Genomic DNA, 24178 nt, shown 5'->3' with positions numbered 1-24178 from the left:
AATTTACAGAGAAAGAAAACCTGATATATGAAAAAGAAGATCCCTCTACCTAACCTAAGTTAACTAATAGAAGAGCTTGCAGGGCAGAGCAGCAGATTTTCTATCTGCTGACCCAAAGTCTAAACGTGGCAAGAACAAATGTCATCTTAAATCACAATTTGCCATGTTGGTGAATGTGCAAACCTGCTGACTTAAATCAAGGACCGATGCGTACCTTTGTTCACATTTTGTTGAATAAAGGTTAACAAGTTTAAATCTGTTCCACTGATTTTCCATCATCTCTGAAAGTTCAAGCTTCTATTGTTCTCCAAGCATAAACAAAACATTGTTTTCTTTGGAGACCATAATGTCAAAAGATGCGACTGTGAGAAAATTTGATCTCCTTGATAAAACTGTAGGATGTAAAAGGAAACCTGTCAAAAGTAGCATTATCTTTCTTGCTGTACAAGGTCTGGTCTTCTCCAGGCCTTTCATGGGTGATTCAGACTTCAACACATGAGTTGAGTTCTCCCTGTAAAGTCAGTGAAACCTCCCACATAAAGATAGCTGTGCTTGAAACAAAACAATGATTGGGAAGGCAGTCCATCAGTTCAAAGCTACTGCAGAGCCATTAAGCAGCAGCTGTTTTCTGGTAAAAGCCTCACTGTGGGAGGCCAGTTCAGTAAACTATTTGGCAAACTTGGCATATCTTCACAACTACATCCAAGTCCCTGAATTCAAGAGTAATGTTGCAATTGATGCAAAAGATTTGGCTTCTAGATCAGTACAGTGTGAAATAGTCAGTATAATCTTTATTTTAATTCACTCAGTGGGGCTTCTATGTATGGCAGAACATTCAAACAGCAGTTTTGTGCAACTAAATCCTACAGGGGAGTCTCCCAAATGGAAAGAGCAAATACTCCAACCACATGAAATACAAAGCAAGACTGCAGCATCCCATCACTTGCAAACCTAGCACTTTACAACATGCCAGAAACATGAATTGCAGGCAGAAAATGCGTACTTCGTACAGATGCCGAGTAAAAGAGGAACAACATTCCACTTCATTCACAGATAAGCCATGTGAGAAAATCCTTAACAATTTATTCTGCAGGCAGGAAAATCAGGCAGTGCGTGGAGAATCCATCTTGTGAAACAACTTGCTTTTTCTTATACCCCACACCAGCGGTTTGCCATCATTAGTGTACAGACTGAAAATACATGATCATTCGCTCTTTTTCTATTTGCCATCTTTTAATTTCCTTGCAAACAGTCTGCCAGACAAGAACAGAAGCTCTCCATGAACATCAAATTTAGCATACAAAAATAAAACCAATGTACAAAACAAAGTTTATTCCAAATGCTGACACAGTCTTGCTATAAGCTGAAAAATGATTCCGTTGCCTAGTGATACGGCTTTGAAGAAAAGTTAGTGCTTCTAATATTAATGCAACAACAATTTTGCATTTTATGAACACACAAAGTTTATCACAGGTCACTGTCCCAAAATCACTTTCTGTGTGATTTTGATGATGAATGTGAGGTCACTCAAGGTAGCTTACCCAAGCCTTTCTATGATTCATTGATCACACAGTCCTAATCACAATAACTCCCAAGAATGTGTTACTCCAAAATAATGTGTTCATATATCCATAACCCACGCTAGAATATCTGAACATGCAAAACTGACCAGCCATTCAGTGAAAGCAATTTCACTGGCTTTCACAGATTTGCTCCTCTCTCATATTTAGTACAACTTGGTGTTTCTCCAGCTTATACACAAAAGTTAAAGCAAAAGGAGTTTTACTGCAACAACACCTGCAGATCTTCTCAAGACTAAAATGAAAAAGGATATTTTTCATAATTAGTATGCCATGCCAGTAACAAGACTTGCAATCCACAATTTGGTGCAATGAATTCCAACCAATTGGATCTGAATAGGTCTCAACACACTTTTTTGATTACCTGTGGAGAGTTGGGTGGGAAAAGGGTTCATTTCTTTGTCCACCATTTTCTGGTATAAAGCTCTTAAGCTGAATGGCTCCACAGTAAAAGGTAATGTTCCAGTCAGCATCGCATACATGTTCACCCCACTAAAAGAAAACATGCAGAGAAAGAAACCAAAATAATCAGGAACAAGGAAATAATTAGGCTTAGATTTTCTGACTGTAATGACATCTTTCATGTCTGACAGTTATTAAAGAGCTCTCTCTTCTGTTGTGCACAATGATTTGGGCAAGAACTTGCAGAGGTTTGCTCATGGAGGGTCATACAATCTGAAGGACATAAGCTGGGACTCATAGAACCAAGCCCCGCTGTTAGGCAAATTCTTAACTCAATTTTGCTTCACAGTTATGTGTCCCATCAGGCTGCTCAAATGCCATGCTTTCCGCAGCCTTGTCCTGCTGCTGCCTTGGGTATGATATGACTGCCTATGTCAACAGGAACATCACCGGTCCTGGTTCAGTGCACAGAGGTTTCCGCTGACCCTCATAGCCTCTGGTGCAGCACAAAGATCAGGTGTGAACAATCACATTTTTCAGAGCAGATAACTTATTGCTTATTTATACCCAGCAGAGCCAGTGATGAAAAGTGGATTCTTATTCTTTTTCCTCTTAAAAGAGCTTTAAATTCAATTGAGTGCAATTCCTTCCTTTTGGGAATTGGTTTCCCCAGTCTGCTGAATGAATGCATGCGAACAGAAAGAAACCAAACCAGTGTGCTTTTAGGAACTATGATCACAGCAACCATTTGTTCAGCTATGAGGAAGGGCAGGGGTTAACCATATTTTTGCTTCTTAGATGAAAAAAAAAAAAAAGAAAAAAGAAAAAAGAAAAAGTAGCACATTATTACTGGAGAAGTTTAAATGGTTTACAGGAATGACTGTGCTCTGTTTGCATTCCAGTACCAGTAAGAGCATTCCTCAGGGCTGGTAATCTCACCCTTGAGGTGGAGGGATGGCCCACTGCAGGGTAAGAAATGAAGTAGCTGCTTGACAGTTTAGCTGTTGTCTCCCTGTAGCATGGACTAGAGGATCAGGCTTCCATAGGGGAAGTTCTCAAGGGTCTTTAGGTGTCACAGTGCTGACCAATAGGAGAGATTAATTTGATCCACGTCCTTGTCTCATATATAAATGATGGCCAACCTTTCTTGGCAGAAGCAACACTTATATAGTACTTATTTTCAGAGCACTTCAAACACTTCCACTTGGGAAACAACACAACTCTATATTTTCTTTAAATTTATTAATATTTTATTATTCCCAGTTCACTGGAGAGGGAAAACCTTCAGATACCGATAGAAGTTAAAAGTCAGCTGACTTCATCTAATTCTTCAGGACAGGCAATGATAACTGACACCATAGCCAACAGGAGAGCAGAAGACATTCCAGTCTGTAACAGTACTGCAAGCAAATGCTATGACCCCAGAACACCTTTTTAGCTTCCTCTGTCACTGCCTATTCTTTTGCCTGAACACTGCTAAGTGCTCAGGATTACAAAATGTCTGGCCATTTCCCCTTCCCTTCCCTTCCCTTCCCTTCCCTTCCCTTCCCTTCCCTTCCCTTCCCTTCCCTTCCCTTCCCTTCCCTTCCCTTCCCTTCCCTTCCCTTCCCTTCCCTTCCCTTCCCCCCTTCAACTGCTTTCAAAGTGATGACTGGAATGGATTTCACATCTCCTGCCAGACCTGACTGTGGATAGTGCACAGAGACTGTGTGAAAGCTTGAGGATCCTTCAGGGAAAACGAAAAAAAAATGTTCATCATCTTGTGCCAGAAGACACAATATGTGTCTCACTAATGTGTCTCAAAGTCATTGATCAAGTTGGGCTTTACTGCAATCACACCCTGTTCTGCTTTCTATCAATCTACATATGGTTAAGCAAAGCCCTATTTCAAATCAAGATAGCCATACAAAATGGTTCAAAGAGTCATGGTAATTAAACAGATTTTCATGCTTATTTCTCATTTGAGCAGTCGGTAACAATAAAAGTAACAAATTATAAACTAGAGAAGTAACTCACATGGACCAAACGTCTATTTTGGGCCCGTATTTTTTCCTTGCCAGAAGTTCAGGGGCTGCATATGCTGGGCTCCCACACTGGGTGCTGAATGGATCAGAATAACCCAGGATGCCTGCACAGTTGCTCAGTCCAAAGTCTGTGAAAAGCATAGAGACACAGTTATGAAAGAGACGGATACAGAAAATTGTGCTAAAACAGAAAAGGGAAAAGTCACATTTTTACCAAAATCTATGCTATGAACTGCCTAAGAAAAATAGTATCAATCAATCACGTGAAAAATTTTCTACCATTTTTGCTAAATAAAAAGAGATTTTGACCAGCAACAAAAAAAAGTCTCAGAACATGCATGAGTATCAGTTTTATACACAAAGCAACTGTGTTTCACTCAAAATTAGACAGCTCAACTGGAGTTCTGTTTGTGCCATGCAGTACATGATGGCCATGGGGAAGAAACTAGCTTTGGATGGTCAGGGGTTCCGTACTGTGGCAGTACTTTGCTAAGAGGCCAAGTATTGCTTCTTCTACATCTTCCTTTATGTAATTTAAAAGAGCCATCATATTTAAGGCAGGGAGGTTGCTTTCTGTAACTACTACACACAATAAGGGTTGCAGTGTCAGCATTTCAACTCTAAAACAATGCAGAGAGATCTTGGAGCAAGAAGGGGAATGTGTTCATTTGGCTCTCTCCCTCTCTTTCTGTCTTGAGTTATGCCATTCCTGGCCCCCGGGTGTATCCAATGTTCTTTGCTGGCAGGAACCACAGGGGACTGGCAAGAGTTGGCACCACATACTGATGAGGAGCAAGACATGGTCCCCTAGCACTGAAGGAGACTGCAGTTTCACAAGTGTTCTCTGCTAGCCTAAGCCCAGGCTGGCGCCATGGAGGGTGTTCTCCCCATCTCCTTTGTCTGCTCCAGTGCTGGTATGGCTTCAGGGTGAGCTGTGCTTCAGAAAGGATCTTAAAAATTAAAACACTAAGCAAGAAGAGAAATTAGGAGAGAGCAGCTGTGAAAATGGCCTGTAGCTCAATCAGCAGCAGTGGCAGAAGAGGCCAGAGGCAACATGCAGTCAGCGTGTGCAGGCCCACCCTGCCTGCTGGACCAAGCTTGCCTTAGTAGAAAGCAATTCTGAAGTCACAGCATCGGAGATGACAAGAGAAAGCAAGGAGTCTCACAGGGTCTTAAAAGAGTACAAACAACCTGCTGGAGAGGCTTCATCTGGAGTACTTTGTTCAGTCTGGAGAACATGAGGCTGAGGGGATACCTCAACACTCTGTACAACCACCTAAAAGGAGGCTGTGCTGAGCTGAGGGTCTTCTCTCATGTAACAGTGATACGAGAAGAGGGAATGGCCTCAAGTTGCAGCAGGGGAGGTTCAGGTTGGATGTTAGGAAATAACGTTTCTTAGCAAGAGTGGTGATGCAGTGGCACAGGCTGCCTAGGGAGGTGCTGGAGTCCCTGGAGGTGTTCAAAAGCTGTGTGGATGTGGCATTGAGGGATGTGGAACTGAGCAGCCACAGTCATGGCTTGATGGTTGGACTGGATGACTTTACTGATCATAAGGATAATTTGATTCTATGACATGATAAAGGGGAAAAAGGGTGACAAACTCACAAGGATGAGGACAATATGGGCAAAGCTGATAGGCTGGGAAATCTGCCTCTGCAGCAGGGCAATATATCCATGGGTAGAAGTCTTAGAATAGTCACAATCAAAGATGTTCACATTTATTAATAGCTTGCTATTCATGATAGCTGCAAAAAAAAAAAAAAAACCCACAAAAACTTAGTATCAAGAACACTGACATCTGTTTATCTAGTTCTATTCATTCAGTCTTCTTAAAATTTCTCTCTCTGAATGCCAGTATGTTCAAAATGAAAATGGTCTTACATATAAATAAGGCAGCCCAAAGAAGCAGATAACTGAATCCTGCCCCTATAGACTTGTGTCTTGCATCCACACATCTCATAAAGTAGCAGCCTTCTGGGTGTGCTACCCACCTGCTTGACTGGGTTCAAAGCATCACATCTTGCAGACCAAATATAAGAAGCAACTGCTGAGTCCACACCTTCCTCCTCTAATTAGGGTCTCTCTCCCTTATTTGCCTAGTTATTTGCATGAGACTTGAAGTAATAGCCTGACCTTTAGTATTCAACTCATGCCAAATATGACAGAAATCAAACAAGAGTCCTTTATGGTATTAAAAGCACCCTGGCAAGGCATTCATGCAAGCCTTGTTCCTTTATGAATGAAATGGGGATAAAACCAAATAATGTTTAAGAAACATACACATATAAAAGTGACTGTGTGAGTTGGAGTGTCCAAAGAACAGTGTGGACTTGCTGGCTCTCTGAGAGAGAAGCAACTGCAGCGCTACCATATTTAAACAGTCAAAGAGGCTCAAAGGGCTTTGCTGGAGCACACTGCAACAGCTGAAGGGAGGATCAAGGCAATTTCCTTGTCTCTGATGGAAAACAATTGTCTCTGCACACTGTTTAAACATCTTTGCTAGGTATGTGTTATCCTTGGGGCTTATACAAATACTTCTGAGGAACTACTTAATTTATTTATTAGCTACGGCCTGAAAGAGGTTATGTCAACTGTTAAATATTTTTTAAAAATCCTACAAATAATACCTCTACAATGTATTAGTCATGGTCTTTATCCTACTGTGACATATCACCTCAAAATTACTTGACTGCAATACAGTGCTTTACAATCAAGTACATAATGTTTATCTACTGACCTGGTGCAAACAAGTGTCTGCTTATCGTTATCAATGGTGGTATCCTCTTCTGAAAGTTTTCACTATCCTATTTGCTTAAACTACAAACACCTCATTGACTTGTTCTCATTCAGCTGGTGTATGTATTTTTTATGTCTTTTTTTTTTCCTCATGTCTGTTGGAATTAAAAATGCGTGCAAACACACGCAAACTGGAGACAGGGATTTCATTGCAAAATAAATAGGAATATTGTTATGAATACCATAGCAGCACATTGCAATCACAGGCTGATTTGCATTAAGGATGCACTTTTAATCTCAACAAGAACGGAATCACCACTAGTACTGATAACTTTGCTGCTACTCCTGTCTCTGTCTTGGGCTTCTTTCAATAAGCCTAGCTAACTACAGAATACAGATCAAAGGCCATACTTGGTTTTCCAGTGTAAATATTATGACATGGAAGCACCACCACCCCCACTCTTCATGCTATCAAAGTATCGCATTACGCTACTACTTCTCAACGCCTCCAGGAAATCAACATTACAACATTAAGCTATGGATACATGGCTATCTCTGAAGCTGCGATATTGAAGAAGCTATTTAATAGCACAAGCCATAGTACAAAGTGAGAGTTCATTGACAAGTTTGACCTCTGTGTATGCCAGCAGCACTCCAGAGACCTCAGCAGAGCTACGTATAGGCAGGGTCCTTTTGGTGCTGCAGGTTCTTGAGCAGACTAACAAAGGTTTCACATGCTCTGTGAGTGACCTTTCATGGCACCTTTATCAGACACCTGCCATCACTGGATGGTGGATAAAAAGATGTGAATTACTTCCAGCATCTCCGCTCCTGATGTTCTCGGATTTGAGACTTACCAGGCAGCTAAGAATAAGTCCACTTAATGCAGCAAATGGAATTTTTCTAATAATACTATCTAAGAATATATTCTAACTAAAAAGTGTCATTAAGCAGCTGGGTAAAGAAAGGAACCAAGGGGTGCAGTTCTCACTGAAATGTATAAACAACTAGGAACTTTCAGTGTCACTTTACATTACATTTTTCATCTTCCATTTTTAGATGCTAGAACGTCTGCTGCTGCACCAGACATGGAGAGTAAACTCCTACCCAAAAGCGGTTAATGTGAGCTGCCTTGTAGCTCAGTGTCTTTCCTTGAAAGCATGAAAAGCAGCACGTAACCCCTCAAAACACTCTTTGCTAGCGGTGAACTTTCCTGGGCTACACTACATGACAAGGAAACTGATTCATCATGTTTCTAGGAAGACACTACATAACATACTTCACTAAAAGTGGAATGATCTGGGTGAGGGAACAAGCACGGAGGAGAAAGAAGAAACTGATCAGGTATATTCCACCAGCCCCAGGCAGGTGCTGAAACATTCCTCTTGTGTGAATCGCATGGAAGCAGGACATGGGACATTCAGTTTGTACCGGAAAACAAATCCTAACTGTCTGGGGCTGTTTAATCAAATAGTGGCTCCTCTGGAATATTAGATCAGAGATTTTCCTTTGGGAATGGGAGGAGAGGAAACAACGGACTTCAGCTGACTGCTGATAAAATGCAAGTGTTTGAGCTGACTGTGGTTTTCAATCTGTTTTTGCTTACAGTGAAATTATTACTAATAAAGTAACCTTTATTTTTTAATAACATACCCAGCTGGACAGTGGGATGTAATTGCTTTGTTTTAAAATACATACCGTGTACAATCTGCTTAAAAACATCAGGCTGCAAACCTGAAGACAATTTATCTCAACGCTAGCTGGGCTGCAGATCTGTCTCTTTCTCTATGCATCCCACACCACCCACTGTGAGGAGACCTTTCTATGCGACTGAAGCAACTTAAACTGCAGGAACAGCTCTGAAGTTCTTTTTTGGCATGTAAGTTTAAATTGAACACGTATCATCTGATTAGATTTGGTTTTGGATGTCAAGTTCACATAGCGTTGTGTAATCAAACACTCAATAACAGGAAAGTTATAGAAATACTTTAAATCTATCAGATGTTCATACAGCACTGTTGCAAACCATCTGGTCTCACTTATCCGCTAAATCAAGATAATGGGTGGTATCCATCATTACTGATGAATGATTCATGGTAACATATCAGTATCCTCTTGACCCGTAACTGACGTAATGCAGCATTCTCTTTTGCTATTATTTTTCCAGAGACATTTGATTCACTACAGAGTAGCGACTAAAAGTTGTGGTTAATTCTTCTAGAGACTGAAATTCCCCAAGCCATTTTTAAGTATTTCAAATTTAATTAACCATCCTCTTCTTGTTTGTTTGGGGACGCATGTGCTTTATATATTACAGTGACTGCCCATTTGACCTCAGTGTTAAGCGTTTTTCACCCCTTCTCAGATGATTAAACCTTTTGAAGAAAGTCAGGGCAAGTGTTTTAAGTCTGCAACCGCGGACACTGCTGTTAGCAAAAGTGGAGGCAAGGAAATAAATATGAATGCTTATTATTATTATTTTTTTAACGGAGGGCATATTTTCTTTTCAGTGCACACATTAGCATTAATGGGAGTCATGCAAAGGCAGTGAGAAACTACACCCACAGATGATTAATCTAAAATGTCTGCTCAACTTGAATGAATTGAGCACTGCACACAACTGATTCTCGAATACAACAAGGTCTCTACTTTTTAATTAATCTTTTTTTAAACAGCCCTCTGAAACAACTTCTTTCTGGGTTCTGGAATCAAATGGAAGGAATATAAATAGAGGACCAAATTTTGCCAGCTGCTAAAAACGTGTGCAACTCCCACTGACTTCAGCGGAAGCATATGCATATGGGGGCAGAATCCATCCCTCAGTAAATACAAAATTATAAAGATAATAAAACAAAGAACTTCTGAGGTGCTAGTTCTCCAGTTCTTTCAAGGTTCCTAATTTAAGTAGGAAAGTCACTTGTTAGAAGATGAAGGATTCTGCCCATACCCAGTTGAAGCTGAAATAACTGGAACATTTTTTTCACAAGAAGCTGTCAGGAACAGCTTGATTGCTATCTATACTCTCCCAGCTCCTCTCTGCAGCAACATTAGCAGTTGTCACATGGAGGGTTATGAAGTCTCAAAAATTCTCTTTATAAAACTCCCCATTTTAATTGCTGGAATTGCCAAACTAGGTTCATACCAATGAGCTTGATATTGTTGTCTTCATCTAGCAACAGATTTTCTATCTTCAAGTCTCTGAAAGAAACAAAATATTTTGAGTGAGCCTCTGAAATAATGAAGCAATTTCCCATCACTTTCATCAGTTTCTTTACAAGATGCAAATATAATAACAGGCATTATGAAACTAGCGCACACAGTTCCACATTCAAAGCAGAAAGCTCTTTGCATTGTATTCTCTCCATAATTACCAGTGCCTTCATGCACAGGTTCACCCCAACTCTTCATGCATAAAATGAATTTACAAACATTTGTCAGTATCTCCTAATCAGACTCTTAGAATTTCTTATGCAAGTCTGCATAGCCTCGTACAAGGAAATCTTTCAAATCTGTTATTCAATCGCAGGTCATTTCTCATTACTTCCAATAACCAAAGCTTCTTCCATAAACCATCTTCTGCAGATACCTGAGGAGCCAAATGGCTCTTCTCTGTCACTGTTTACAGTGCTGGGAGCCAGAACCAGCCTTCTGGGAGGGAGGAGGAACAAAACCAGTCCTCTTCTACATGATCACTGAAAGTCCGCACCCCATCCCTCCCACCCCCACTACAGCCCTCCAAAAAAACAATCCCAAGTCCCAAACTGCTTAAATACAGTTTAAGAGTTAATTATAACACGAAGAATCATTTAGGTTGCTATACAGCCACTCCATGACTTCTAGCAGTTGGCTGTGTCTTCATTACAAGATTGTTTTTCTGCAATTCAGATGCAAAATATTTCTAACTATTAGCATGCTGGGAGATCAATCGCTCAGACCGGGAGTGATACTTCTCCCAGTATGCTTTGGAACAAAACTAGATAATAAAGCCATCAGCTATAATTATGGGAAGGCAGTGACATCCATGGTATTTTGCCTCTGTGAGGCAAAGAGAGTAATGAGGAACGCCTCTATTGCAGATGAAGATAAAATGCTTAATAAAGTAAGACAAGTAAACCAACCAAGCCAAACAAAGCGTAAAGTATGTGGGAAAGAAAGAAAAATAGCTGTGACCAACTCCAGGCCTTTTTAAAAGCGTTCCTTTCCACTTCATTTTAGGCCCATGCCATGTTTCAAATAAAACTGTGTAAGAAGAGTATCTGCATGTAGGATGACAATCACTTCATCAATACAGTCACAAAGACCTACCCCCCAGCAGAACAGATGTTTCCATACCCTACTTAGCCATACTTAGCCTTTCTTGCAGATTTTCCTTTACTTCATGCGCAAAAAGAAACTGGACAAATAATACATATACCCATCAAATATATATATATATTTACATATATATTGTGAATTTCAGCTATTTGGTGGCATTCCTCTCTTTGCAGGAAACTTCATACAACACAAAATGCTACAGATCCACCTCTTTGACTCCTCCAAAGGGAGCTTCTGCCGTCTGGCAGCCACCGTGGCTGAGCAATTGCTTGGTACAAGAGTGATGTGCCTTGCCAGATGGATCCAGATCAACCCACTTCTGCTTCCCCCCACTGCCAAAAAAGGGTTTATTTCTTCACGTGTCACGCCTTTATTGCTTGCAGATGGAGATTTTTCCACAGACGGTGTGATTAGCCTCTAGAAAGATATCAGGGCCAGGTATTTAACAGGGGAGAGTGCCAAAAAACCAGCATGGGAAAGAAAAAAGACTTGAAAAATTAACAGAAGTAAATGGGACGTCGAGTCGTACACTGAAACACTCAGCACAATCACTCAATGCAAGAAGCATGGAGATTGGGAAGTTCTGGGTACGTTAAATGCAAAGAAAAGTCAAGCTTTTAAAACTAAAGGAAAAAGGATGGAAAGATGAAAGCTATAAGCTAAGGTGAGAAGATGTGCAATTAGAATAACAAACGAGCAACAGAAGAGCTAAAAACAACTGCAAGGTATTTAAAAGTATTCAATGTTAAAAAATAAAAGCCAGGATAAATATTAAGGGGGAATCTTACAGCTATCAGAGAAAAATAAATAAATATAGCCTCAGCATAGATAGCAATCAGACCCAGTTAATTAAAGCCATTCACCCACATGTCTGTTCTCAGCAGACTTGCCAGTAAGCAGTAGCTGATCAAACAGCTCATACGTACTGCATTTTTGTCAGTCCACATCAACACAAAAGCCCTACTTTTAGTGTGATGCTGGAAACTACAACAGCGTATTTTCACTCCTTGGTACAGCCTAATGAGAAGATTCCATGTTAACCAGACTCAGCAAGACAAAGCCAGTACAAAACCAAATCAAGAAAAGCTGGACTAGACCACAGCTGGAGAACCACTGCAGCTATGGACACGGACTTTCCAGTGGGCACAGGGCAGGATCATGCAGCAGCCCAATCCCTCTGAGCATTCGGTCCACCAGCAGCGCACACAGAAGACCAGTGCTGATATTCAGCAGGAACGTGGCACCCATAGCCAGGGCTGCAAGACTACAAATAAAGCCTGCTGGTCTGGACAAGTACCAGGAAAGCTGGGATGGAGGGGTTATCCTGTGACAGAGTTAAGTGACTTTAACAATACACCAAATTACCTGCTATTTCATTTTGACAAAAAGCATAAGTGTACAATCTGGTTTTATATCTGTTTTAAGGTCACCTTGTAGAGATGAGAGATTTTCACTCAAGTTTCTAAATGCTTCATTATGTGAATTCTTTCTGGTTCCAACTTAAGTGCACGGACAGAGTTGGTTTTAGTTTATCATTATTATTACTGTCATTGTTGTATTTACCTGACTTACCTGAGTCACAACTTAGTTTGAATGTTTAGATTAATTTGCTGCAATGGGAAAAACAGCACCATTACACTCAAAAGTTAGGGAATCTTAATTTTATGCACAATATTATAATCAGTTTAACAAACAAACAAAAAAAGCATATTTATTCTGGGTTTTGTTTTATTGATTTATGCTTTTTTTTTAACAGCTGCATACTGCATGATGGACTACAAGCTACTTGCTGTGACTCATAACATTTGAAGTCCTTCTTGGAAGTCAATTAGAAGTCCTGGAGCAATTAAGTACTAAGCATACACACAGGTCCCTGCAAGTCCCCATCACTTGCATGTAGCCTGCACTTTTCAGTAGGTTTGTGGAGTTGGACACAGCTGCTTTGTGACTGAGAGGGCTGTGCAGCTGTGGAAGTAGAACAGTAGGTGGAATCAAGATGGGGAGAAAGCACAGAGTTGCTGGAGACTTTCAGTTCCCCTCCTTGAGTGGGACCTGCTCCATAGGATAGCTGGTTTGGGTTTGGAGTTTCTTCTTTTGTTTTTTCCCTGGCTCTGCATAAAGCTTCACAAACCACTTTGGAAACCCATACTCAAGCCAGCAGCTACTAAGTGACATGAGCCTGCTGCATCGAGCAAGCTACTTCAGACTCCTGCCACATAAAATCACACCTCAACTACCAACCCATAAGCTCACTTTGTAGCCCCATGAAAGAGCCTGAAAGGGTGCAGAGACTTGGGTTCATCATCATCTTATCAGGCACTTCAAAGACACTGCTTTGCTATCAAAGAGTTATTTCTTTCTTTTTGCTTCCATCAGTCACCAAGTCCCTGAGTTCAATGTGTCTGCATCTGTAAACGTGGATTTCAGTCCATTGTTTTTACTAACACAATGATTGGTTTGTTTACAGCAGAGCAATCCAAGAGAGAATGCCCAAAGGTAGTTTTGAAAAGTGACATAAAATAGAAAGACAAACCAGCTTTGCACTTCAAAAGGAGACTTTGTTCTGTAGTGCTGTCACAAATACTGCATCAGCAGGCAGACTACTGGCACTTAAAATTAATAGGAGGGAAGTTACCAAAGCCAGCATGTCAAAGCAGCGGGTACCAAGGCAGGACTCCCGTAACACCATGAGCAACTGCATCACGACACCACCTTACTACTCTCCTGGGTGTGCCAGGGAAAGGACAGGAGATCGTGGAATAATATAGAAACTCTGCTCAAAACCTCAGGTATATTCTTTTGTCTTTCAACTTCCTTCTCTGCTTTTAATTACAAAATGGCAGGTATGAATATACTGCCACAGAGACTGGAGAAGGGGGAATACAGAAAGCTACCTTCGCTACCAATACATTATTAAATTCTTTTCTTTGACATCCTGACAGTAATTGCACTGAATGGGATCGAATTTTGTTAAAATGACTTTTAAAAGGGTTGTTGAGAATTTCCTGTGGGATGCGGTTGCAAGCACCAAGGCTTTCACTTCGTTTTCTCTGTTGCCCTTACTCTCCCAAGGGGCTTATTGTTCATCCTGCCTCTTGACAGCATGAAGGCCTGTGTAAACACCCTCTGAAAAGAGAAAGCTTCACCAGATACTGCCATTTGGGTTTGTTTTTCTCTGTCAGAGGGAAAGATAAATATTCCTACCTGATTCACAGCTAAGCTTGTTGCAAGTGTATTTTTAGCAACCAACCAACTCTGCTGATAAAAGGAATGAAACACGAACGATTATGTGGAATTATATTTAGAAGAGCAGTATTTTCTTCTTCAGGAAAGCAGTCAAAGAGTTCTGAAAACTGGACTCAGCAAAGAGGCTGTTCCTGTACTTCTAATTTAAAATAGTCAAACTCATGTGTGGGCTTTTTGTCCTCTCTAAATAAAATGAGATTTCTTGATGTTTTTGTTTTTTTTTTAGACTGCTCGTGTGTCCTACTGCTTTTGAGTTCTGGGTCCCAACTCTTGTCCAAAGACCCATGTGCTTTTCTGTCGTGCCAGGTCTTGTTTGAAAATCATGAAAGCTGGCTGAGTAATATTCATTAAATAACGTATTCCAATTTCAATACAACTTATTTTTGGCTCCTTTTTCATCTTGAATTATAGAAGGTGGCAAGCAATCTAGATTATTCCCTATACAACGCAGACAAAATGCCAGTGACTTTTGTAATCAGTGGTTCAGTGAATACTTTTCAATGCTCTACCCAAGTCGGTGTGAATGATGCAAGTATTTTGAGACAGGCAAACAGCACACCGCTTCCCAGCCTACAGCGCCGTGTTTTGTTTCACACACAGTGACTGCAAACGCCCACAGATCACCACCACCACCTCAATGAAAGCGCTGTTATTTTTACCTGCTTTAAAAATAACAATAATAACAACAACAGAACACTGCCGTTTCATCCAGGGTGAGCATGAATCAGCCTTCTGCACTATTTTTTCCCCCCTCTTCAGCTGAGTAGTCTGTTTTTAGACCTGCCGCAGTCAATAGCCCAAGAAGCTGAAGGACAGCTCTAGTGGTGACTACCTGTCCTTCTTCCATCTCTCTGCATGCAAAAGAGGGAGAACTCTGGATTGGGCTGCCCTATGCCCCTTGTTAACAGCGTGACTGAAGATGCTGAACAATTAAACTAGAGAAGATGTTTTAACAGTACAAACAGAACTGGGCCTGCTAGTTAGCTGGATGAATAACATGGGTCTGAATACTCTCTGATCAAGAAGGGGACCAGTCCTGCCAGCCCCCCCATAATTGAATCATGCCAGCAAGAAGGGGGCAGATTTTCCAATGAAAGGCTCTGCAGTCAGCAAATCCAGTGCTGCTGCTAAAAGCTCAACATCCTCATCTCTTCCTGACAGGTTTTTCTCTGCCCATCTCAGAAACGCTGACCTTTCTCCTTCTTCTTGACCCCCTTTCCATATATATAGGATACGAATTGATCCCCTAAAGCAGTAAGTAGATTTTCTCCTTTCCAATGCCCCAAACTATGGGGTTAATAATTTAAAAAGGTCAGCAGTTCAACTGCTGATAGAGAACCTGCAGACTAAACCTGGCTGCTGCTCAAATATTTGCATTACTGTGGTACCAGAAGTTTAGCTTGTGATAAGACCTCAGTGCACCCAAGGTTATCTGTGCTCATAGCACCAACCTGTAACACATCACAGGGAACAAGCAGAGAGACCTCAAGCCCAAAAAAGCAGCTTTTGGGACATCTGCCAGGCCAAATGCATCCAACAGCATAGCCCAGTGGCAGGGAGCACAGCACACAGCTGGGCACAACTGGGGGGCTACTGCCTGCGCATCAGCCCTGTGGACTGGTGCTTGTGACAGCTGCCATCTTCTATGCTGTAAGCACAGTTTAGGAGACTAAGACCCAGATCTGCACAAGTATCCAGGTGCCTGGCTCCTGATACTGAGAGGATGGGACCTATGTGACTTGCTTGGTGTCACATGGCAAGTCTGTGGGAGTTCAGACTTAACTCCGGTTGGCCCAAATTTAGAAAGTGTGGTCTCTTTCTTAGACAGCACCCTATAAATACTCCTAAGAACAGAATAAGAGACATACTGGGTCAGACCAAAGGTACACTCAGCCCACCATCCTCCTGTCTCCATAGCAGCCAAGAGCACGGAACTGAAGAAGGAAACAGGGACAGGCAGCCATGTGTGATATCTCCACCTGTACTTTTCTAGCCTCTGCCAGGTGCTACTCATGGACTTCAGGCAGAGATATGGTATGGCTAAACCTTATTCTGTAATCATACAGAAGTCTGCTGAGGGTTAACTTGTCCTATTCTTCCCTGAGCCCAGGTGAACTTTAAACTACAGCATCCTGCTGCAAGGACACCCACATCCTGTGGCTTTATTGTCTATAGTTTGAATGCCTGAACAGTATCATAAAGATTAGGCAGAAAGCTGGCTGGAATACATTATGAAAAGGAAGTCACCTTGCTACATAAATACATGCACAGATATCACTACTGGGTTTAAGTTTGTTCCAGAGAGCGTTTTTAAGATTACCTGTGAACTACGCCTGCCCGATGAAGATGTTCTACTGCCAGAATGAGCTGCCTGATGTATTTGCGTGCTTCATGCTCTTCAAGTCTCTTTTTCTCATAGATCTTGTGCATCAGGTTGCCACCAGGGCACAGCTCCATGACAAGGTAGTAGCTGTTTTCAGTTTCCAGTATATCCAGCAGCTGGGCGATGTTTGGGTGGCGGATCATCTGTTGGATCTGCCCTTCCCGCCGTAGATTCTTGGTGACATAAGTGTCCTTTTTGGCTCTTTTCTTGTCAATTACTTTCACTGCCACCTAGTGAAAAGTGGAGGAGGGGGAAGGGTTGTTAGCAATCAGTTGTGGTTGGTTGCTTTAACCTTGCACAAACAACCTCGAAAACAAAAATAAGTAAATAAAACTAGGTCACTCTCAACTGATACACCATTGTTTCAGTTACAGCTACCCAGCTCAGAGAACCAGCTGCTTTTGCAAGCCCAGCCTCCACTGACAATTTAGCTCTTTATCCCCTTGAGCGATGACAGATAAAAGTTATTGCGAGGAAATCGGTAACAAAGGGCAGGCAACAATGTCATTAACCATTCCCAAATACTCAGCACACGCAATGCTGGACATCTAATGTCATCTACTTTCTGAGAAAGTCTCCAAGCTGATATTTACAAGATGTGTCATTTTTGGCTTTTCCCACACGTAGGCCGTACAACTTGAGATTCTATGTTTCCATGACAAGTTTCTTAAACTATAGCCAAGGGTTAGTTTTTACATGATTGAAAAGAAAAAAGAAAAAATTACCATGAAAAACAAACTTAATTTGGTACCAGTCTCCTTGCACCTCTTTTTTTCCTTCCCCCTTCTTTTAAAGCAGACGTGGGAAACAATCTCCATGTTACTCTATAACCGAGTAACTTTGCAAAACCCTTAAAGGCAAAACTTTGTTTTTAAACATAACACTATACAGAGCCGTCCAAGTCAACCGGAGCTCATCATGAAAGCACATAACAGAAGCGAGGATACTTCACATCACAGCATTTGCCATTCCCTATCCAAGGGCTTTCATTCTTACTGCTGGTGCAGAACATCACATGAGAACAAAAGGATGAGGCCGACTATCACACAGCATGATTAAAGAACCTGATTCCTTTTACTGTTTAGACAGAAGTACTGAATTATTTCACTAAAAGTATCTGCTTTGATCTACTTCAAATTTGTAAATACCTATTCATTGAGATTTCTTATTTAGAGTGGGTGCTGCAGACTTCCAGGTCATCTGTGCCAGATAACGATTGAACAGCATATGCCAGCTGAGCAACAAAGGCACTGCTGAATCCTCCTCCCTTGCTTATTTCCTCAGAGCTCTGCAACAAAGGAAGTCCTTCAACGCATGCACTGAGCCCCAACAGCTCAGTGATCATTACCAAAGTGACAGTTGTTCATTTGCCAGGATAAGGAGAGGGAAACGCTGTGCTTGGTATTCCCGGGTGACACTGAATTTTGCATGGAACTGACAGAAAAAGTTCTTGTTTGCACAGTATGAGTCCAACAAAAGGCACAAAAAATGTCACAACCCCTCTGCCCTCCATGAGTGGGAGGCACAAAGATGCTACACTTGCATCTTTGCTGCATGCCTTGATTTGGCCTGCGAGTATCTCCTACATCATCTTACTCCTACAACAAGGAAGAACAAGAAGAAAGCCTCGGAGTTTTACTGACCTGACCGCTAACTCTCAGCACTCAGACAACAGCCCAAGTCAAACAGGCATCCCCCCTCGCAGCTGATGAGCTACCCATTCACAGCATGCTTCCAGCTGCAGCCAACTACATCATCACAGTTCATGGCACTGAGGGCTGCTGGTCTTCCACAGCAGGCAGACAAAGCTACTCACAACACAGCTGGCCACCCTCCTCACATGGGAAATGCCAAGCTCATGTCAAAGCATGTGGCAGCTCCCAGCTTGGCTGGCCTTACCTTGCTTTCTACAAGCAAATGAAATGTTAAAGTAGCAAACAATTTGGTTTTCCTTTAGAAAATAAAAGCAACCAAAAAAGTATGACAACAAAAATGGACCCGGATCATTTGACTGACTGTGTCAAAGACAAGTTTTTATTGGCAGAGGAAGTGAAGAATAGAACTACGAGAGTCTGGGCTTAATAGCTTAACAACCAGAAGTCATGGTATAGGTTATTATCTGGATCCATTTCTGCTGTTAGATGATTATTCTAATGAAATACCTTTGATAAGAAGACAAGGCTAAACACCACATGCGTGACAGCTGCCTGGGTGAAATGTGGAGAAGCATCAGAGCCATAAATGCCTGGAAGCTACATTCCTGACTAGTCACATTAAAGAAAGATCATTTCATTGTGATATAAGACAACAGGCAAATCAGAGCTCTGCTTAACCATTTCTGAAAGCCTCAGGTGATTCACCAAGGAAACGGTCTTAAATTAGTAAGTTCTTCCATCTAGTAAGATAAAACCAAGAACAAAAAGGCTTACATGTATTATTTGGACAGCAAACCACAGAACTCATTCTGGTGAGGACAAACAAATTAATGGGTAACAGAAACACGATATACCAGTTTGTTTGCTGGCAGCACATCACAACCTCTGCAAAAGTTGGAAAAAAAAAACCACACTCACCAAAATGTTGATATTTTCCACAGCTGTGGGATATGCAATATGGATTATGAACAAAATGGAGCGGCAACCTGTTATACGTATCATCCTGAACTCACTGACTAAAAAAAGCACATTACTAAATGCAGGCGCATCTCCTACATGGGCTGAGCAGAGCTGTGGGCAACACAGGTGCAAACACCAGAACCTGAGAGATGGAGCCAACCACATGTACATGGTTACTTACCAGCTTCTTAACTGTCACAAAGAAATTGCCCTCTGTGCCTTAAGGACAAATTCTCATTGATTTTGACAGGTGCTTGGACAGGCACCTTACCTATCTCAGCAGAGCTGCCTTCATACCCACCCTTTACTCTGGGCTACATTTCTAATACCTTCCACGTTCCATGCACTGGGCCCAATAGGTCATCAGGACAGCTAACAAAAGAGGCGATAACAGTTTTATTTCAACAATGGAGATTTGCATTTCCCATACCAGACTGGACACTGGTTTCTGTGTCATCTTGCTTTGCTCCTGGAGGAGGAACAGCACCTTTCTTCCTTTCCTAACTCCATGCTGCAGTACAGGAATATCTCTGATGGATGCCATTTTCCCCAAGTGTTGATTCAAAAACCCAGATCTTTAAAGAAAACTTGATATATCTAAAGGAAAAATATGCAGTTGACCTCCAACACAAGCAGCCTATTGACTTCCATAGCAATACTATCCATAACTGCTTCTAGCTTTCTCAGTAACTCCAGGGTCAACTTAGCTCAATATCCCCGATTCTGAGTTCGCCCAGAGTTACACCAGGGCAAGAGGAGACGGAATGTGCCCCAATGCGTTTAATATGCGCAGCCTCGTGTATTTGTGTACACATCTGAAAATTTCATCAATACAGAAGGAAAATAATGTAGATATTAGCTAACCATAAAACAAATGCGTTCAAGCTTTCATAACCTACTCCAGATAGCACAATTATCCTGTTTTGCTCTCCCAGGTTTCACGCAGTGGCTGTGCATCATGTCTATCACCTGACCTGAACTGTTGGCCAACACTGGCATAGAACTAAAAAACAAATGATAACGCAAGTAATTACTCTCAATATGTAGCAACAATGGCTCTTGACATTCAACACTTTGCTTTTGGGTAAATCTTTGCTGTGTAAATAAATAAATGGTTTAGGTTATGCTGTGAGATACAGAGATGAAAAACAGGCCGTATTTTTGGTTCCAGAATCCTGGAATTACTGCTGGAATGAATTACCTTCCAGAGTTTATGGTGTGACACATCATATGAGCAATTGCCACTTCTCTCAATAGTTGCACTAAAATAGTTCAGGCTGGGCTAAAGCGTACTGGAAGGGAGCTGAGGGGGAAGTGTAAACACCACTATTCTGCAAAGACAGTTGGAGGAGACAGTCACGATGCTCGCAGAGCCCAGCAACTAGAGCAACATCAGCAAATACAGGCACGTGCCATCACCCAAACAAAAGCACACGTTTGACACACGTGGGTGGAGGATTTTTGCCAGTCAGTGTTTTAGGAGGGTTTCTGGAGCTGCAGAGAGAGGCAGGGGGTGGAGTTGGCTGGCACCAGACAGCACAAAAACAGTCACAGCAATGCCCTGAGAAAAAGCAGAAAAGAGACAGCTTAAAGGACCAGATGTTGCCTGGAGAAATCTGGGAGCACAGGCTTCAGGTGCTGGATGACTGTGACACCCAGAGAAAGCACATTCTGCATCTTCTTTGTAAACAGCCTTGCTGTTTACAAATGCAATGTAATGCATTGAGGATGCTAAGCATTGAGGATGCGAAGCATTGAGGATTCTAACTATTGAGGATTCTAATAGCAACACAGCATGCACTTCTTTGTAAACAGCCTTGCCTCAGCATAAGGCATTGCAACAAAGCACAGAGGGAAAGTAGCTGGGTTTCCCCACAGTCCTACGCAAGGACAAACAATGCTTTGGTTACTCCTTGTCTGTTCCCCAGTTACAAGGTGGACAAAAACCTACTAATGGAGGAGTAACTTACCCAAACAGCAGACCCTGCCCTCAGATCTGCAAATACACCTCACCAGATCCCCCACAAAAGGCCAAGCGTACCAGCATCCTGCTGCCAAGCCTAAGTCTGCCTTTTCTCCAGCACACATTATTTCAGGCTCAGCTGGCCTGCAGCACGCAGTGGCTTTCTGCTGAGCTCCCCAGGGAAGCCCCAGAGCCAATACATAGGGCTAATATTCAACCATACGCAAAACTGATGGAGAGCAGTATATTTTTCAGTGGTTTTACAATAAAAATCTCTCTCTCTACCCAGCTTTTCCCTGGTGAATCTCAGGATTCATCTAGTTAAAGACCTACCATAAGTCCACCTGAATAAATTCTAACTTAACCATCATATGGCTGCAGTCACATGGCGCTCAGAAGACCTGGATCCAAAAGCAGCCTTGGATTCCTTGCCTACCAGACTGAGTGTCTTTGTGCAGGCTGTCACTTGGCACAAGGATGGATCTGAAAAGAAGCAAGCCTTCCTGCTTGCCAGTAAATGGGCGTTCTCAGTGACCTGTTTGCTGAGTCAAAGTTGAGAGGTCTTAAAGAATACTCATGTCAGACACTTGCAGTACCGACTAGAAGAACAGCTTCATGGCAATGGCACCAAGTTGATAAAAAAAATTGTTACAACATGTTTAACTTTAGTGAGAACAGAAGACTGCATGTGACCTCACAAAATAAAGGTATGACTTTTTGAGGACTCTTAAGGAATTTTCCCACTCGTCCAACCACTTGAATACTTTCCCTCTGCAAATTCCCTCCCAGCTTTAAACAAGAGGAAACCAGTTCCTGCAGAGCTCTGCCAAAAGGAACTTCAGCTGAACAGAGAGGAAGCCGGTTTGAATGAGAATCCAGCAGGCACCGTGGGATTTGGCCAGGAGACCAACACAACACAAGAGAAGAAACTCCAGCTATGGACTATTGGAGGGACACCCCACTTCCCAGCTCCCCCTACTCCTTAAATTTTTCCTTTATTTCTTCTTTCTTTCTCAATTTCTGGCAATGCTGCTGGAGGTGATGCCAAGCCAGGCAGCAGAGCCAGTTCGCAGCACTGTCCCAGTTCACCCTGACCATTCATTTGCAGGTTACAGGGTGCAGCCAGGAGGACAGTCAATAGAAAGGCCTGGACCTCCATCCTGAGCCAAACTTTTAAGCAGGAGAATGAGACAAATAGGAATACCATGCAGATATTCTCTAGAGCCATTGTTAGTGCAAGCTGATTTCCAGCCCTTTTTTCAAGTGCCCAAGACAACTTTTGCAGTGAATCAATTTTCCTCCCTCCTTTTGGTGATAGCTGTCTGGCATCATTCGTAGCTTGCTTTGTATTTACCACTGTTCTCACTACAAAAATCTGAGCTTATTTTTCAAAGCTGTTTGGTGATTTTGGGTGGCCAATTCAAATCATATTTAACAGACCTAACTTTGAAGCCTGCCCAAGTCTCAGCACATTCTTGAAAGCAATCCCTTTAAGAGTATCTTGGTTTGGGCATCCAACCAACCAGACATATAAGAAGTTGCTTTTCATAACTCAATCCAAGAATTAGAAAATGTCAACTTTTTCACTGGGCAGTGAAAAACTCTGCTGTACTATAAAATTCACTGAGATTTAACAACTAATGCAAAGACTATTCTCCTGTATCATAAGTTCTGGTATCTTAATAAACAGCATTATAGAAAAGGGTTGCCCAAGTAAATGCATACCAGCAACCAATCATTAAGTTGTACTCTTTCAGAAAGGGCCACACATACTCTGCTTGGGACAGAGAGAAATCAGAGGTTTTCTGTCATGACTGTCAGTCAAGGCACCATTATAAAACACAAACTTAACTTCCTATGGAGGAGTAAACACCACTAAAATGTAAGGAAGACAACATGTCTGCTGCTGGGCATTGGCCAAATTGCAGCCTATACCAGCCATGTCAGAGAATCTGCTTAATGCTGCTCAGGGGACATTGCTGGCGGAACTCTCCTAGCTGACCTGTGTGGCTCCCAGCTCCTTAATAAATGATAGTATCCTATTCACCCTTCAAGACCTGCTGTCAAAACAAGACCACAGAGCAATTCTAAAAGTATCACAAAAAGATAAGCAATTGTTACCCCCTCTCTTTACAGCCTTGTCACTCATCTCATCGAACTCAACAATCAACCAAACCTATAGCAATGCATAAGATTTGCCACAAGAATAACATCTGTTCTATTTATCGAGGATACAGAAGAGCAGCCATGCAACCACGGCCATCTGATACCTTTTATCCTTGCCTGGTGTGCTCGCTACGAATGGCATAGGAGGAACTGAGCGTGAGTTAAACGTACATGCATATGCATGCATACACACTGAAAAGGCTTCCCAGTAGCTGTACAGTGAGTACATTAAACAAGCAGCATCATCTCTGCACTTTACATTTGAGTGGTGCTGTTCAGCCTTTGATAACTTCCGTATTTGCTCTTTGTAGGACAGCTGAATTATATACATACGTATATATATATATATATATATATATATATATATATATATATTATATATATAATATATATATATAATATTATAATATTTTTTATATATATATATATATATATATATAAACTTTTCTAAATAGAAAAGTAGCTCAGAGCATGCTCATTTATATGCTTCAGATTTAAGGCAGCCTGAATGAAAAGAATCAAACCAGAGGAAGATAAGATCTTACCATTACCTACAATGCAATGAAGATAGTGCCCAGCAACGTGCAAAAGGATTGTGGATTATTTTAAATAAGCAAATGAACTGTCTTGCTGTCACAGCTAACCTGAATGTAATCCTTAAAAAGCATAAGCAGGATGTATTTGTTAAAGGAAGAAAAGGTATTAATTACACCTGTACTTGGCACTAGGGACTATTATTAGATTACTGC

At 41.6% G+C, this 24178-nt stretch overlaps 1 protein-coding gene across 4 annotated transcripts in view; it reads right to left on the bottom strand.

Moving 5' to 3' along the window:
- HUNK (hormonally up-regulated Neu-associated kinase) overlaps positions 1–24178 on the bottom strand; it is a 54252-nt gene that overhangs the window by 19547 nt on the left and 10527 nt on the right. For all 4 annotated transcript variants that reach the window (XM_015881260.2, XM_015881271.2, XM_015881290.2 and 1 more), the window contains exons 2-5: positions 16623–16915; positions 9885–9940; positions 3999–4134; positions 1945–2072 (exon numbers count right to left, since the gene is read on the bottom strand). In XM_015881260.2, coding sequence (XP_015736746.1) covers positions 1945–2072; positions 3999–4134; positions 9885–9940; positions 16623–16915 — 613 coding nt within the window. The remainder of the gene's footprint in view (positions 1–1944; positions 2073–3998; positions 4135–9884; positions 9941–16622; positions 16916–24178) is intronic.

This window comes from Coturnix japonica, chromosome 1 (assembly GCF_001577835.2).
Source record: "Coturnix japonica isolate 7356 chromosome 1, Coturnix japonica 2.1, whole genome shotgun sequence".
NCBI lineage: Eukaryota > Metazoa > Chordata > Aves > Galliformes > Phasianidae > Coturnix > Coturnix japonica.
This window is presented reverse-complemented; position numbering and strand designations above follow the sequence as displayed.